This window comes from Talpa occidentalis, unplaced genomic scaffold (assembly GCF_014898055.3).
Source record: "Talpa occidentalis isolate TD23 unplaced genomic scaffold, MPIMG_talOcc4v2.1 talOcc4.17, whole genome shotgun sequence".
Lineage (NCBI taxonomy): Eukaryota > Metazoa > Chordata > Mammalia > Eulipotyphla > Talpidae > Talpa > Talpa occidentalis.
This window is the reverse complement of record NW_023601754.1, coordinates 25,353,374-25,369,921: the sequence shown is the minus strand read 5'-3', so window position 1 is coordinate 25,369,921 and position 16,548 is coordinate 25,353,374. Positions and strand designations below refer to the sequence as shown.

General features: G+C 46.9%; 1 protein-coding gene across 1 annotated transcript; it reads right to left on the bottom strand.

Annotated features, from left to right (window-relative positions):
- Nucleotides 1-234: 234 nt before the first annotated feature.
- On the bottom strand, nucleotides 235-11,840 carry CCNE1 (cyclin E1). Its single transcript, XM_037516345.2, has 12 exons — nucleotides 11,796-11,840; nucleotides 11,284-11,328; nucleotides 11,083-11,170; nucleotides 10,787-10,855; nucleotides 6,684-6,829; nucleotides 6,427-6,562; nucleotides 3,917-4,063; nucleotides 2,798-2,893; nucleotides 2,455-2,589; nucleotides 2,236-2,347; nucleotides 1,983-2,140; nucleotides 235-1,699 (listed from the first exon to the last, which is right to left on the bottom strand). Exons 2-12 carry the CDS (start codon nucleotides 11,304-11,306, stop codon nucleotides 1,577-1,579), a joined length of 1,233 nt encoding a protein of 410 aa, XP_037372242.1. The 5' UTR covers nucleotides 11,307-11,328; nucleotides 11,796-11,840; the 3' UTR covers nucleotides 235-1,576.
- Between the last annotated feature and the right edge of the window lie 4,708 nt (nucleotides 11,841-16,548).

Sequence of the window (16,548 nt, the reverse complement as noted above, 5' to 3'; positions counted from 1 at the left end):
TATTATTTACCTCAGACATGCTTTCAAACCAGTGTTACCTCACATTTGTCAAGTTCTCAAACTTTTATAATAAAACTTTGAAAATAGAAATGTTTTCAGGGCCATATTTTTGCATAGAAAATGCCAAATGTAAATTAACCACTTTTAGGATTTACAAGTCACTTCCAAAAGATTGCCACTAAAAATTCACTGCTTTTTAAGGCGAGAGCATGTCTGCTGAGTTGAAGAAATAACTAGTTAGAAGTACCATTTGACTAAATACCATGACACACAGATTTATAACGCATTTATTCAGAAAATTGTATTAAAACTTGCCAAAACTGTAACATCACAATCTGAAAGTAGGGTCCCTCTCCAACTTCATAGAAATATGGTACAGATTTAAAATGGCTGTTTTTCAACTTCAAACAGATTTTCGCGAAATGAGATAAAATACCATGCTGAAAATAAGTGGTATTTGCTCATTTGCCCTCCCTTGTTATGAGCCCAAACATACACTCAAGTATTGTGAGACACAAAACTCGAAAGGCCACCACTTCTCAGGGTTCAACAAAACGGGCTATGAACTGTATACATTAGGCCTTAAAGAGGACAGTGACTGCTAGCAAGGCACTTGGTGGTCCCTCGATGGTGGGAACAGACCGGGTATCACTGGCTTTGAGTTGTTTTCTTCTTTGTAGTTTCTGGCTATTATGTTAATTAGTTGTCCAAACAAGAATACTTAGGCTAAGATTTGGATAAGGATGAAGAGAGTATTAAATACTCTTTAAGACCATTGACTTGTCCTAGGGACGAAATCATACCTAAGGATCCTCTTGCAGAGGTGACTTCACACCACAGCCACAGCCAGCGAGCCTGACTGGGGAAGCTCTGGTGCAAGGTGAGGCTCCGTTCAAAAGTTTTCTTCTAATTGTATTTGCTTGCAATGCTTGAGCTTCAAGAAGCATGAAGTTAAAAAAGAGAATTTGATATAGCCACATTCAAAATTGGCTTCTAAGTGAAATCACCAGACATAGCTCATTAAACCAGCTGTCTCAAAGACAGTGTTACCTTTATTAAAAAAGGGATAGACATAGCAGCACTTACAAAACAATAGTTCATAAAAGGCATTATACATTGTCAACTGATAGTGTAAAGAGGGCAGGCCTCAGCACAGCCAGTTGTGGGCTCCGCTTCACGATGCTCACAACCACCTGCTCCATGTAATAGGACACAACCCAGAACACCTGATGGGAGGCCAGCAGCAACATGGCACTCCTAAACTTCAAGCCTTTGTCATGTGTGTGAATAGTCAATCAAGTCAAGTATCACCCTCCTTAGCAGCATTTGGAGCACTCATTGGTGTTCTGGAGGTGGCTGGTGTACTTGACCCACTTATTAAAAATATCTAAGCATTCAATAAAAAACACTTCTCCCTGTCCAATGTCATCCACAAAAATGCTTCTGTTGTGGAAGAGAGATGCTCCTCCATTTAAACATCTGTAAAAGCTAATGCTCGCCTCCTCTGTAGCAGACACAGGAGGACTTGGAGCCGGCACCCGCGCACGACTGTCTTTGGTGGAGAATGCTGGTGTGGTCATGCTGTTCCCTGCCCACTGCTCTGCTTTTTACTGCTGTGTGGAGGGGTGAGGACCCCAGTGGGGAGAGGAGAAATCCTATTTTGTTCAGACAATATGGCTTGTTTTGCTTGGGCTTTGTCCTGTTAATAAAAATAAAAGAAAAAGGAAAAAAAAAGGTTAAAATGGGAAGAATATCCTTTTGGACCTACAGTGCACTTTTTCAATGGAGGAGAGTGAGGGGAAAATAGCAGAGTGAATCTAAAAGCCACTGGTCTTCTTTAGCATCTATTAACCAGTTTCTTTTTTCCAAGGAATTAAAAGGACTGGAGACTTTGTAGACTATCTGGAGCCTTCCTGAAGGAAGATGAAGAGGCTCTTTAGGCAGTTTTAACAATCTGTCTGGGAAACAAGAGTAGCACTGACCAGCAAATCCAAGCTGTTCATGTGGGTCTGGATGTTGTGCGCATCTTCAGCAGGAACTCCCCTGAAGTGCTTAAGTTTTGAACTTCCTGTCTCTCTTATAACCATGGCAAATGGCACCATCCACTTGACACACTTCTCTATATCACACCACTGATACCCTGTAATAAAAATGAATTTTAGGCTCAATATGAGGCCAAGGATGAGTTGTAAGTTTGATACGCTCTCTTATGAATGCACTATGCAGCCAACCTACCTGAAACCTTTTGCATCAATTCAGATGAAGAGAAATGATACAAGGCAGAAGCAGCAAGTACACCATAGGAAAATTCTAAGCAGCCAACATCCAGGACACAGAGATCTAAAAGCTATGGGGAAGAAAAGAACACTGAAACAGACGGCCAAACCATATCTCTTCTAGCTCAATCTAGTGGGGGTAGGTAGTCCCACAGGGGTCAGCAACGGCACCCCTTACCTCTGCAATCTGTATGAAGATTTGCTGGGGATACTGTGGCAATAGCACTTCACAGACATCATTTAGATATGCAACCTGCATGTATACATTCAGCCAGGACACAATGGTCAGGGGACTTAAACGCCACTTAAGAGCCTAAGGGAAAGAGAGAAAAGAGTCCAATGGTTGAGAAAAGAAAAAGGCATTAGGGTTCCCTTGGTCCTCTGAAAGAACTCAAAATGGAGCCATGCTCCTGCCACAATGTGTCCAGTTGGAGAACATCCAGATAAACTCACACAGAATGTGGAAAAGATATTATGTATGCATTTTAAAAAAGGACCAAGAAACTTAATTTGTAACTTACCTTCATAATGATTAATTCCATGTTAAGAATTTGATCTCCTGAACAAGCACCGTCGGTAACATAAGCAAACTGGTGCAACTTTGGAGGATAGATTTCCTAAAAGGAAACAAAGGGTACACACTATTAGGAAAAATCAACTTCTAGTTGTTTTAACTTACAATGTACATCCAAAATTATTCTTAGTATGCTGGCCTGGAAAGGAAGGGAGAACACACTGATGTTTGAAGGTTGAGCCTGTCTAATGACCCTCTTAATCACACCAAAAGTGTGATTAATTTTTTAAGATTAAGGCTCAATCAATGCTTAATGTTTTTGCTTAAAGAACTATATTAAGGGGGCCTCCCCTGGTGGTACAGGAAGTTGAGCGCCGCACTGTGAAGCGGTCCACAGCCTCTGCAGTGCCAGTGCGATCCCAGCCAGCTGGCGAGGGTCCCACATGGCGTGGCAGACCCCTCCTGTCTCGCCCACTGCTCCCCTCAGCAGTGTATTTTGTCAGTCTGCCTGTTCTGTTCCCTGCTCTATCTCTGGTGAATCCTCTTACCCTCCCGCGCATCTGGCCTGTGCCCTGGTTCTTGTATGAATAAATAAATAAATCTTAAAAAAAAAAAAAAAGATTGAATTTCATTAAAAAAATAAATAAGGGCCTCCCCAATAGCGCAGCAGGTTGAGCACAGCTCTGTGAAGCTGTCCGCAGCCTCTGCAGCGCAGGTTGGATACCCAGCCGGCCAAGGAGAAACCCACATGGTATGGCAGACCAATCCTTCTTGCCCAGGCTCAGCAGTTTGTTTCTATCGTCTGCCTGTTCTGTTCTCCACTCTGTCTCTGGTGAATCCTCTCACCCTCCCGCGCCTCTGGCCTGTACCCCAGCTATTGTATAAATAAAAAATAAATCTTTAAAAAAAAAGAACTATGGTAAACTAAATATGTTATATGCTCACTACTCATCTCTCTTCTTGGTTAACAGCTAGCCTTTTTTTGCACATGTCTTAACTTTAGAGAGTTTAATATTAGAAAAAATTAGGATCTGTATCACAGACAAATAGTTGGCCTCTTTCCCTAATCTCAGTGGCGTTGAAGAAACAGCATGTGCTACATAACACATAGCTGAAAATTATTTACCTCAAGTTTGGCAGCAATAAATAAAGATGAAATTCCAATAAGCTGTAGAAGTGTTTTTACAACATTTTGTTGTGTTGCCATATACCGATCAAAGAAGTCCTGTGCCAAGTAAAATGTCTCTCTGTGAAGTTTATATACTTCACATACCTGAAAAAATATTTCATAAGTTTTAGAACAATTATTTGAAGAAAGACAAAAACCAAAAAACTTGTCATGAGTTTTTGTGAAGGAAAATATAACCACATCAAGAGAACTTGGCTTTTCTGAAAGGATTATCTCATTTATTGCTAAGCACATACAGAATCAAGACCCACAACTCAGATAGGAGGACTACGTGTTCAGTGATCGAGAACAGTAACAGCGAAGGCTGGGGAAGGTATGTTCACAGTCAGATGAAAGCATCATTTTCACTGAAAAACTCTGAATTTTCTCAAAGACTAGTGTGTCAATATAAGTTTCATTATGACTTAAAAGAACTAACATTTCTTCACAAATGGCCATCATTGCTATGAAAGTTTAAAAGCTGGTTGGGGCCCCCCTGGTGGCGCAAGGGGTTAAGTCTCAGTACTATCAGGCTATCGCCAGACACTGCAACACGAGAATCCCCGGCCAGGTTGTTGGCGCACATGGCATAGCAGACCTCTCCTGTCTGGCCCGCTGCTCCCCTCAGCAGTGTATTTCAGTAGATCCGCCTGTTCTGCTCCCCACTCTGTCTCGGTTGAACTCTCTCACCTACCCTGCACCTCTGGGGTACACCCCAGTTCATGTATGCATAAATAAATAAAAATATATCTTAAAAAAAAATAAAAAGAAAGTTTAAAAGCCAGAACATAATTTACTTAATGACAATATACCCAAAAAACACTGTTAATCTGTTCATCACAAAAGGCAAATTTTAAAAAAGCATTAAACAAGATTCAGAAACCTCTGCTCTAGTTTAGGCTCTCACTTGGATATACCCATTTAATTCAAACCATAAACTTAAGAAAAACAGCCCCCCTGCCTATCTCACAAGATTTGTGTGACTTTATGGGGACAGTATACGTGGAGTTGAAAAGGGATGAAGCAGGGAAATACCAAACCTCAATGCATCACTATTATCGAAGGCCTAACTTTGCATCTAAATCTGCTGTTCCTAAACAGAACATCCCATACAAGCACAAGACACAGGGTGAGTAAGTAGAAAAGATACCAAAGAAACAATGGATCATTAGTAAGAAATTCTGTCAACCACCACAGAATATTCCTAAAGTCCGGGGGGGTGGGAGCATATTTAGAGTCAGTTGTGTAAAGCAACACAGCTGCCATCTGAGTGGGCAGTAAAGAGCACCCATTCTCTGAGGAACAAACTCTCAGACCTATTTCTCCAGTTGATGACTAGACTCTTGGCATGCGTGTCCTCTTTCTCATATACAGACTTCTTGGCTAGGCCAAGGGCTGAGAAACTTAACATCACTGCAGACAAGTCTGCCTGTAAATCCAAAGACATGACAAGGAATCCAAAGATATAAAGGTAGCCGTTCTTGTCTATCCTTTCCCAAAGGCATTACTTAAAAAAATTAAAAAAATACTTAGTAATACAGAAAAAAGAAGTACAGTAAGCCCTCACTTAACATTGTCAGTAGGTAGGTTCTTGAAAACTGCAATTTTTAAGTAAAATGTATAATGAAGCCAAATAATGTCATTAATAATGTCAATTCATATAAAGTTGGCTGGGATTCTTTTTTTCTCATGACCGTCAAGCAAAAAGACATTTGTTATTTAAGACCTGCTCTATATGCCATCAATTGCCCCTATAAAAGAGAAACCTTCTACTCCTGATGCCTTGAGTTGAAGTCTGAAAAACTGAAGCCCACTCGAGCTAATGCTTCAAGGCACTGGAAGATGCTCCAGGGGGCAGAGATGGTCTACGTGTTGTGCCAGGTCTCTCTGGGCAACGTGAGAACTGCAGTATCTAATAATTATCTACCAAATTTGTAATACTTGCTCTTTGATCAGCTGTGGCAGACAACTATGATCAATATGATCAAATACAATTGATAAAAGAATCTATTATCAGGATACAATTCTGTCGGGAGAGAGAAATGGATTCCAAGGAGCTATGAGCAACAATTTAAGATCTCTGATCATTAAAGATAAATTTGTTCATATACTTAAACATATATGACTTATAACTACCAAACCGGATACATTTTAAAGCAATTTAATTAATAAAGATCAAATACTAATACTTTTAGCTAACGGAAAATAAAACCACTGCAACTATTTAAACTTTGATGAAAAAAATTAGATGTAAACTTAAAAATGTTTAAGGAGCAAAAAAAGACTTCAGAAATTCTCTTCAGGAAGTACAAAAGCAGAAAAGTTAGGTCACTGTAGTGTATTTACCATAGCTTCAGAGATACAGAATGTGTTGATGGAATCAGACAAAGGAAGAGAGAAAACCAAGCCATCACAGAAGATTCTAGAAATGATCAATGCCTATGGTTACCAGGAAGACTCAAGCTTACCTCCATTAACCAATCCAGGAGAATTGTTCTCATTTTAGGCTGCAGAAGGGGGTGCCGCTGCATAAAGTGCTTATCCCTTAAGTACGTTTTTTCCTTGTTTAACATGATTTTCCAAACCTCCTCTCTATTTGCCCAGCTAGGAAAACAAAACCAAGCACAAAAACAAAAAAGAGAAGTGTCAGTATGCACCCACACTACCAATGGGACAGTGCGCACACAAAGCAAGAGTTCTGGAAGGCAGCTGGCAGTCAACTTACTTCAGTACAGGCAGTGGCGAGGCTCTGGATGGTGCGAAACTCTGAGGGTCATATGCAGAGCTTGGGTATACCAGCTCATCCTCTTCTTTGTCAGGTGTGGGAATCAAGGAGCAGGGGTTTTCACAGACTGTATTATTGACCCAAGGCTGTAAAAGAAAAGCACATTAAAAAATGTTGATGTAAAGCATATATTTTCATTGATTTGTACAATAGTCATCATTCAAAAAATGTCTTCACTTCACGCTAGAGAGTAAGCTCCAGTCTACATAAAGACAGAGATGGCCTAGTTAAATAAAAGTGACAGGAAGCTTTGATTTTATTTTTCATTAGCTTAGGAGTCTACAAGAGAAGAACGCAGTCGGTAACGCTTTATCTTCCATACCCTCACCCTCACGAGGTCCACGAGCAGCAAAATGCACAGAGGAGGAATAAGACAAATGCAAACAGTTCTTATCTTACAGAAAATCATGAAGTAAATCCATCAGTAGCTCAGTAAGATGCTGGAATGACTTCTAAAGTGCATTGTGGGATTACCTGGCTGTAATTCAATGATTTGTCTTTAATAAGTACAGATAATCTAAAATTTCTTAAAGGTGTAAGATAGAATTTCTAATAAAAGTATTTATATAAGCATTCCACATTCACAAGTATAAAAGATCAAAAATGTAAATCGATTTCCATCTATAATTAAAGTCTCCTTTCTTTGAAACAAATACCTATCAAATGTGACATATTCCTTTGGTGGCAGGGCTCGCTAAACATATTACATAATGGGGATCTTTTGTTTTCCTTAAATCAAAACAAAACTCTGCCTAGTTAAAACCAAATCAAACAATGGCCACAGGATATACTAAGAAGTCCGCAGAGACAGAACACTCCTGGGGACCTTTGAATCCTGTCCCCAAAGCCTGCACAAAGCACAACTCAAACAACTGATAAAGTGAAAAAAATCACCATTAAAAAACAAGACAATATGCTTTTCTTTTAAAGACTCCGGATACTTAACTTGATTCAATTTTCAATATTTGTAAAATACTGTCATTTAGAAAATGTATCTTTTTAAAGGTCATACTTATGCCCTCCTCTTAAAAGAAGACTGTGATAGATTTTTAGTTATAAAAGTGAGTTTGCTGAAGACATGGCAGGTAACAATCCCACCAGCATGGAAGTCCTTGGCATTTTTTTTTAAAGTAGAGAGATCATTAATGTTGACTGGAAAAGAAGAGACAACTAAGAGTTGACTGTAAATGAACACGGCAACATGGGCTCTCTGTGCTGCTTGGAAGAAAGGGTACAAGGTGGCTCTCACAGCACACCAGCCTCTTTCAGAGGAAGTCCAAGCACTTTCAGTATACTGAGAAGGGCCAAACTTCAGAATAAAGTTCTTCACCCAGTGTGCAAGGAATTGGACATGCAAATTAACCATGACAGCTCTTGCCAACAGCTGTTCAGAAAGGCAACCTCCTTTTCCAGTTCTAGTATCATGTGCTGGTAACACTTCCTTGACTCAAAAAGGGTCACATTACAACAGCTCTAAGTTGTTCATTCAAGAACGAATTCTAGTTTGGACGGCAGAAACTGGGTGCCACCCTCTTACAGCCAGATGGCTGACCCTGCTGAGAGCAGGCCTTTGCAGATAAACTGGTAACAGTTCCCAACCTGCAGTTCAAAGACAAATTAGGTGAACCACAACTAGACAAATGGTACCCTAAGACGGTCTTTTTCAGAATCAGTTTATGAAACAGAATAGAAGTCTACTTCCTTTAACTTCCATTCACACCAATTCACAAGGGAAGCAAAAGCAGTCTGACTTTAGGAAGAAATGGAAAAAGAGCAAGAAACCAATTTTGACTATTCCTAACCACCCCTGACTTCCTTATGCCACTTTTAATTAAGACTAGAATTACCTTATGCCAAATTATGTTCGGAGAACTAACTAATAGAAAGTCCAGGATGCCACTTCAATAAAAAAGTTGGGCTGGATGCATAAAATTAAACAACAAAATGGATATGTTCAATTTAGATAAAAGGGTATTCTTTTCATTAAGAAAGGCCTGAGGTAAGAATCATCATAGGTTCTGTGTGGTCTTGATGAAGCGGTTACATGGAGTTGAGCATGATGGTTACAAGTAGCTCAAGGCTGTTGAACTGGGCTGAACTATGATAACTCCAGAGAAAAATTCTGTATAATTGGAAGGCAAAAGATTCTGTGTTACCTCAACACTTGATCTTCATAAATCCACAGAGATAATAAAACACTGACTGTGCCATAAACAGATGGAAAATTTTCAAGCTATCTACTCTACAAAATGTGCAGAAACCTGTTGTCACCGATCTCTGGACAACCAAGAAAATGCCTTCTAGTGGGAGATGATAATGGCTATTCATATGTCACAGCTATCAACTCCGATAGTCTGGGGATAGGGTCATAGGTTGTGGGCAACCCAGGCACGGCTCAGGTTATCCTCAAGAACATAAACTACTCCAAAACTGCAAGAATATGAACAGTGTTGTGTCATTCCCAAATGGAAATTTCAATCAAAACACAGTTGGGAAAATAAACAATTACGAATCCCACAAACTAGAGATCTATATTATAATACCCACAAAAAAATCAGCTTGCTTGGTTTGCAGTTTTTTGGTTTTTAGGGGTAAAAAATGAAAGAAGTTTAAAGGTACTGTTAAGTTTCTCTTTTTTTTTAAAAGATTTATTTATTTATACAAGAACAGGGGTACAGGCCAGATGTGCGGGAGGGTGAGAGGATTCACCAGAGACAGAGCAGGGAACAGAACAGGCAGACTGACTGAAATACACTGCTGAGGGAAGCAGCGGGCGAGACAGGAGAGGTCTGCCGCGCCACGTGGGACCCTAGCCGGCCGGCTGGGATCGAACCTGGGCTGCAGAGGCTGCGAACAGCTTCACAGCACTGCGCTCAACCGCCTGCGCCACCAGGGAGGCCCTGTTATGTTTCTCTTCCTAAATTGAGGTATTTCTTCTAATAGAGAAGGAAACCAGTGTAACTTCCCTGAAATGCTAACTACTGGGGTCTTCTTTGCAATGACAACTGTTATTTCAAACAGCACGACCCACCACTTTGAAGGCCTTCGTTCTTCCAAACCCAGCTGCCATGGCTGTTGCACACTGCTCTACAAAGTAATACGCTGCCAACTGCAAACCTAGCTGGGACTACTGCCCTTAGTTCAAATACTATTCCTGCTCAGCTTTTATCTGTGATAGGGTCAGGCCTGATCAGCTACTTTGGAGACAGACTGCTTCCCCTACTGGGCCATAACTACATACCCCAGCCATCTCTGGAGGTAGAGAGATAATAAAAGCTTTTTTCTGCTAGTAACTTCTGATATTAGAATGATATCATGAGCATGCAGGAAGTTTGGCGGTAACTCTTAAAGGAGGGGCAAGAGAAATGGACTAGTCAATCAAAAAAAAATGTGCTGAGAATACACAGAACCTTCTACTAATACTCTAGCTGAGGTCAGGTGGAGTTCCAGACAGCAGTGGGCACTGCAGGTAATTGCTGGATGGGCTGGAAGAACTTTTAAAGAGGGGGTGATCTGAACTCTGACCTACAGGGGATGGGAGAGGGAAGTCCTTAAGTACAATGATGAAAAATGACAAGTATGGGTGGGGGAGAAGTCACTGCATATGGATGCAAACCCCCCACATCATCACTGTTATCCAGAGTTCTGTGTCAGGAGCCCTCCCCCCAGTTCACCAGCTCAGAGACAAGGCTGCAGGCGGACTCCGCCCCTGGCTTGCACAGGACTCAATTTTTTTTCCCCTCTGAGTCTGTTTCCTCAAGGGCAAAAGGAGAGGACTGAGTTATTTGATGTCCATTCTGGTTCTTCCAGACATCAGTGCATATTTGTAACATCAGGAGTGCGGGTCAGGAGCACAAGTCCTTCCCAGAATCCCAAGGCTATCAGAGGTAGGTGCCTACCCACAGACACAGTGCTCAGGGCTCTGGACTGTGACCACAGTGACAGAAAGAGCCTTCAGTAGGAGGTCGGGAGTACTGAGATGCAACTGGACCCACCAAGAGCAGGCGGCCCTCCACCTAGGCCCAACCAGCAAGTGGACCTACCTGATTGCCACACTGGCTTCTCACAGTCTGGTCAATTTTGGCAATTTCTTCATCCGGATCCTGCAAAAACTACCATAAAACGCCCCCAACCCCAGGAAACACCACACAGGTAGGTGAAAGACAAACACAGAGAAGAAACGGAAAGTTGATTAGATTAGATCATAAACCCCATTTGTGCCAATCACACCTCCCCTCGACCCCCTATCAACAAATAGGTGGCAGAGCCCAGTCAGGTGCCCAGGTAAGATGGGGGAAGGGGTACTGGATGCCCCCCCACCTGTCCCCTTTGTACTCACAACGGCCACATTTGCCTTTCTTTTCCTGGAGCGAACAGAGACATCAGTGCAGCTTTCCTCTTTCATGGTGTCCAGTTCCTTCGCAGCCCTGCAAGGCCAGGGTTGGCACAGAGGATAAGTGTGAGTTCACCCCAAATCTCGGCCCACCCCTCCCCCACCACGGGGCACCCTCCCCTCCCCAGCAGCGGCCGGGCCACTCACCTCTCCCTCCTCTCCCTCGGCATGGCGCGGGGTCGGGCGTCAGGCCTGGGGGCACGAAGCGGACAGTGAGGTGAGCAAGCTGGGCGCTGGGCGCCAGGGCCGGCCGCCCGCCTCGGACACCCCTCCCCCTCCCGCGCGGGCGGCGGCGGCGGGAGCCTCCCGGGCCGGCCGGGAAAATGGCCGATGGGCCCGGGGTGGCCTGTCACCCGCAGTGCCGCCCGCAGCTCGCGATGCCGGGTCCGAACTCAGGTTGGGGGGGGTTCCGGACGCCCCCCGAAACTCCAGGCGTCCCGCCGGCTCTCTCGGGGCCCGGGCTGCCTCAGTCTCCCCGTCAACACCTCCCCACGGCCGGTCCCTGAGCCCCCCCCGGGGGCTCCCCGCGCTGACGCCCGCGGGGACGGGGCGCCCGGCCCTGCCCCACCCCCACCCCGCCGGCCCGGCCCGGCCCGACCCGGGCGTTCTGGAAGTCGCGGCCGGCCGCGCTCGCGGGCACCCGGCGGCGGGGTCCTCACCCGAAGCCGTCTCCGCGGCGGGCGGCCTGGCACGAGCCGAAGTCGGAGGCGGGAGGCGGCGGCGGGCGGGCGGGCGGCCGGGCGGGGAGGCGGCGGCGGGCCGAGCGCGCGGCGGTGGCGGGATCCGCGCCTGCCCCCTACACCGCGCTGGCGGCCGAGCCGGCTGCTCCTGCGCCCGGCTGAGAGCGGGACATTTAAAAATCCCTGCGCGCGGAACCGGCCCCCGGCCCGCCCTCGCGCCCTCCCGCCACCCTCCGCCCCGCCCCGGCCGGGCTGGAGCCCCTCAGCGGCCGCCCTCAGGACCGCCCCGCGGCGGCTCAGGCCAGCCGAGGCGCTCGGCGGCGCGCGGGGCGGGCCCGGGCGGGGCGGGGCGGCCGCGGCGGGGCGGGGCCGGGGCGGGGCCAAGTGACAGGGCCTGCGCGCCCTGGGGGCGGGGCCGGCGCCCGCCGCGGGGCCTGCGCGGCGGAGCCTTGGAGAGGGACGCGGGGGCCGCCGGCGCGCGGTGAGGGGGCGGGGCCGCGCCGGGCGGGACGCGGGAGAGCGCTGGCGCGAGCGCGAGGGGGCGGGGCCCCGAGCCACGGGGGCGGGGCCGAGCGGCGCCGGAGCGGCAAGAAGTCGCGTGGCCGGCCCCGGTGGAATGTAAACACCGGGAGCGGCGAGGGTTCGGGCGCCTGCAGGGGTCCGGCCGGCGGCCAGCGGGGGCCCGGCGGGCAGCAAGGGCCCGGGCCTGGGCCGAGCGCCCGCCGTGGGTCGGCCTGCGGCGCGCGCGCACGGTCCCTCCTTGCACGTCCTCCCCGCCCCCAAGACGCAGGGTTCCGGGCCTGGAGTCCCGGGCGGGGGTGGCTCAAGGTCACGCCATCAGGTCGCGGGGCCTGGAACCTGGGGCTCGGGCCGCCAGGTGTGGGGCCTCCAGTGGCCCCGCTGTCATTCCTGGTCGCAGGTCCTTACAGCTCTTAATGCAGGCGTTTATTCTGGTAACTAATGAGCCCCTTCCACGTGCTCCCTCTGGGGGTGCCCCTGCCCCCCCAAATTCTGAGCATTTGAAGACCTTTCTGATGCTGGGGTTCCCATGCGGCCCTCTCTAGAGTGTTCCCCATCTGCCATAGGATCAAATCCACACTCCCTGATCTCAAAGCTGACGCACCACCTCAGACTTCCTCTTCACCCCTCCCCACTCCAACTCCATACCTCCTCCTCGGGCCACCCTAGGTCCTTCCTCAGCTCTGGACCTTGGCGTTTTTCTTACGTCCTTCCTGAGAACACCTAGGTCTTTAGTGAGCACTTAACCTAGAGCACCTCTCTTCTTGGCAGTTCCGTCCCACCTCATCACCCCGCTCTCACAGCACTCTCTTGCTACTTCCTTCCTTGCTGGTGTCCCGTGGGCTCCTTACCTTGTCTGTCCTGCTCACAACTATATCTCCCAGCTCTTGGCATAGTGCCTGGAGGAAGCGGGGGAGGGGAAAGAGGGGGGGGCGGGCACTTGACTTGTATTTGTGAAATGAATACTTGAGAAACATACACTGACTAAGTTTTTATGCTGCTTACAGGCTAGTGGAGACTAACAGGTATTGAGCAACCGTGACTTCAAAGTGCCTTCTGCACTCAACTTCTTTTTCTGATTTAAGCATTCTCAGCTCCCCCCACCCCCAACATGCCTGTCTTCTTGAAGTTAGAGCCAGTGTCTTACGGAAGCCCATGTCCTGTCTCATCATGAGTCCCGGGTACCAGATGATCTGAGGCCAAGGCTGCTGAGATGACTTGCTCAGGTTTTCTTAGGCACCTGGGGAACCCAGGCTCCTGAAATCCCAATCCTCTGCCTTTTAGTGGTAACAATTTACAAGTATCATAAACAGCATTTCCAAAATGGCAGCTTTGGCCTAAATCCATCAAAGTTATCTCACTTTAACTTCACAATAATCCTATGATGTTAACACCTTGATATACCTGTTTCACACAGGTGGCAGCTATCTACCTCCTAGGGCCATTCTGAGGGTTAAGTGAGATAATACAGATGAAATCAGTATAGTGCCTGGCATGCAATTATTATAACAGTGGCAGACAAGACATGCTGTGCAAGGCTTGGTTACCCTTCAGATCAAACATGGGGCCATGGATTCTGGGGGGAAAAGACTAGCAAACCAATAGGCGGTCCCACCCCTGGCTTAATCCTATCTTAGACCGAGCAGCAAGTCCAGTCAATACATCATTAGCAGACTGAGATCAATTAAAAAACTCCAGTGAAAGTGAAAATTAACCTTTGGAGTTAGTATATGATAGAGCAAGGATGACAGCTGACTTTTATGGATTTGGAGTTAAGTTCGGGTTTGTCAGAGCAGAGACTAATTTGAAGACACTTCAAGGAGGGGGCTGGTTAGTTATATACCAGGTCACCCCATGGTATGGGCTAAGGCATAAGAGTGCTTGCTTCTGTATCTGACCATTATGTCCCTAGCATTCATAGGCCTCATTTCAGGTTGTCGGAAGACAGAACTGCAAGACGTAGAACCGGGTCTCAGGGAGCAAAGGCCCTGCCATCTCCCTTCCAGTCAGGCTCACAGTTTCCTTAAAGTACTACTGACCTTTGATTGGGGTGAGGAGGGGCTTGACCAGGTTACCACATTCCTCACCATGTGATTGGTTTAAGGGTAGGTACATGACCTGAATTAGGCCAGTGAAAATCTAGAGTTGCTAAGCAGATATGAAGTTGTCCTGGAACCAGAGACCATCTTGCCACTAAGGATGACCTTTCTCAGAGAGAAGTCCTTGAGGGATGGGGGATATGGGGGCAGGGTAGAGGTGAGGGAAGCAGGCTCTGATCCATTGAGCTCCTGAATCCAATTAAGCCCTAAACCAGATTACTAGGCACTTTCTGGATACTGCAGCCAATTATTGTCATGTGTTTATTTAGTCAGTTGGAGTTGAGTTTCTCTTAACTTGCAACAAGAGTCATGAATGTGATGGTGGGTAAGTGCAAGAGCAATGAACTATCACGTTTTGTCTATATGCCCACCAGAGAGCCTCTCAGTGGCCCCTTGACCTATTCAGGCTCTTCTCTATAAGGTTTATAAACCCACACTGGCATACCTAATCTGCGCCTGTTCTAGGGGTGCCAGTTCTGGGTAACTGTCTCAATTTTTCAGGAGCCCTGATTTCCCTGGCAACATTGCTCAGTCACTTGCTTACATCAGTCACATGGAAATCCACTCAGGAACCCCAGTCAAGTGCCAGTGAGCCTAGGGAAGACTGGCTTCACCCTGCCCTCTAGAAGCTCCTAGGAATGCTTCCCACCCTCTGGGGCAAATGGAGCTAATGTGCAGGACTCACCCCAAACATGACTGGATAAAGGTCACAAATTGACACCAAGTGGCCCATAGAATGTTTGCAAAAAAAAAAAAAAAAATGAATTCCTGTATACATGAGGGTTTCTGACTTGTTGAGCAATCAAATGATTTGGCAAAGCAGGGCCCACATCGTGAGGGCGACAGCAGGTGTCTGATCTCCTTGGGAGGGGCAGCTTCCCCCTGTGTCTTTGCTGCTTTAGGCATCAAATGGGCCACTGTAGTTATCTGACCTTGAGACCCCCACCTGGGGTTTCAGAGCTGACCCAGAGCCTGCAGAGTGGGGTAAAGAAGAGCGAAGGAAGAAGGTACTGAGAAGGGCTTGGATTGGGAGTAACCTGGGCCTAGAGGCCTGAACATTCCTCAGAGCCCAGCACAGGGTCTGGACAGTCAGGTTTGCTGAATAAATACGTGGATGGATGAATGGATAGGGGGCAAAGGTGAGAGGTGCAGAAAACCTTTTCCAGATGGTGACAGGAAGCAGAGGAGGCTGTGTGCATGGAGTGGGGAGCACATTCTTTTTCTGAGAACTACCTTTGGCTGGTGTGGGGGGCCATAGGCAGCATCCCCACCCTCCCACCCTCTCTTCTCCCTCAGAGCTTCTGCACCTTCTACCTTTCATTCCAAATTCTGTTTTCCATTCACTTATTTGCTTGAAAAGGAAAACTTCTGTCCCTACCCTAAGTGGCCAGTCAGCATCCTGGGGACAGAGGAGGGAGCACCGGTGTCTGTGACTGTGGACAGGCCCTGTGAGGCAGCCAAGAGCCTGAGGCCTGTGTGTTCTGTTTCTGAGTCTTGAGTGCTCACCATGACATTAAGGAACCCTCTTTCTGTTTCAAACAGGAGACGACTGTATGACTTCACCATGTGAGGTAACTGGGGGGTCAGATTCAGAGAGAGAAAGGAGAATGGGGGGTGGCCAGGCTGGGGGAGGGAGGTGTTAGTGCTCAGTGAGGACAGTTTCGGTTTTGCTAGAGGAAAAGTTTCTGATGCTGGACTGTGTGATGGCTGCTCAGAGTGTGAATGTATGTAACTGCACTTCCAAATGGTTATGATTTTACCACAATTTGAAAAGAAAAGGAGCTGAGCAAACAATAGAGAAGTGGCAAAATCCACCCCGGCTTTAAATTGAGGCTCTTTCCTGGGTGAAGCAGACCATGCGAAAATATCGAAGTGGGGATGACTTCCTTGCTGTGTGATGTGCCATTATTTAAACTGACAGATGCCACCATGGGCAGAGGAAGGAAGGGGATAAATAGTGGGTGGGGTGTAGGAAGGCCGGGGGGTGGGCAGCCCCCTCTCAATGAGGACAGTGGCTTAGGTGCCACTGTGCCACAGCAGGAGGGGTCCTGAAACAGAGGTGGTAAATCAAATAGGCCTGGGGATGCCCGGGGGCTCCTCTTGGTTTGATGTTG

Excerpts from the sequence above, each read along its gene's own strand:
- CCNE1 (XM_037516345.2), bottom strand. The coding sequence starts at position 11,306 with ATGCCGAGGGAGAGGAGGGAGAG. Across the intron at positions 2,590-2,797 it reads TGGAATTAATCATTATGAAG|GCTCTTAAGTGGCGTTTAAG; the intron begins GTAAGTTACAAA and ends TCTTTCCCTTAG. Across the intron at positions 2,348-2,454 it reads TCTTCATACAGATTGCAGAG|CTTTTAGATCTCTGTGTCCT; the intron begins GTAAGGGGTGCC and ends TCTTCCCCATAG.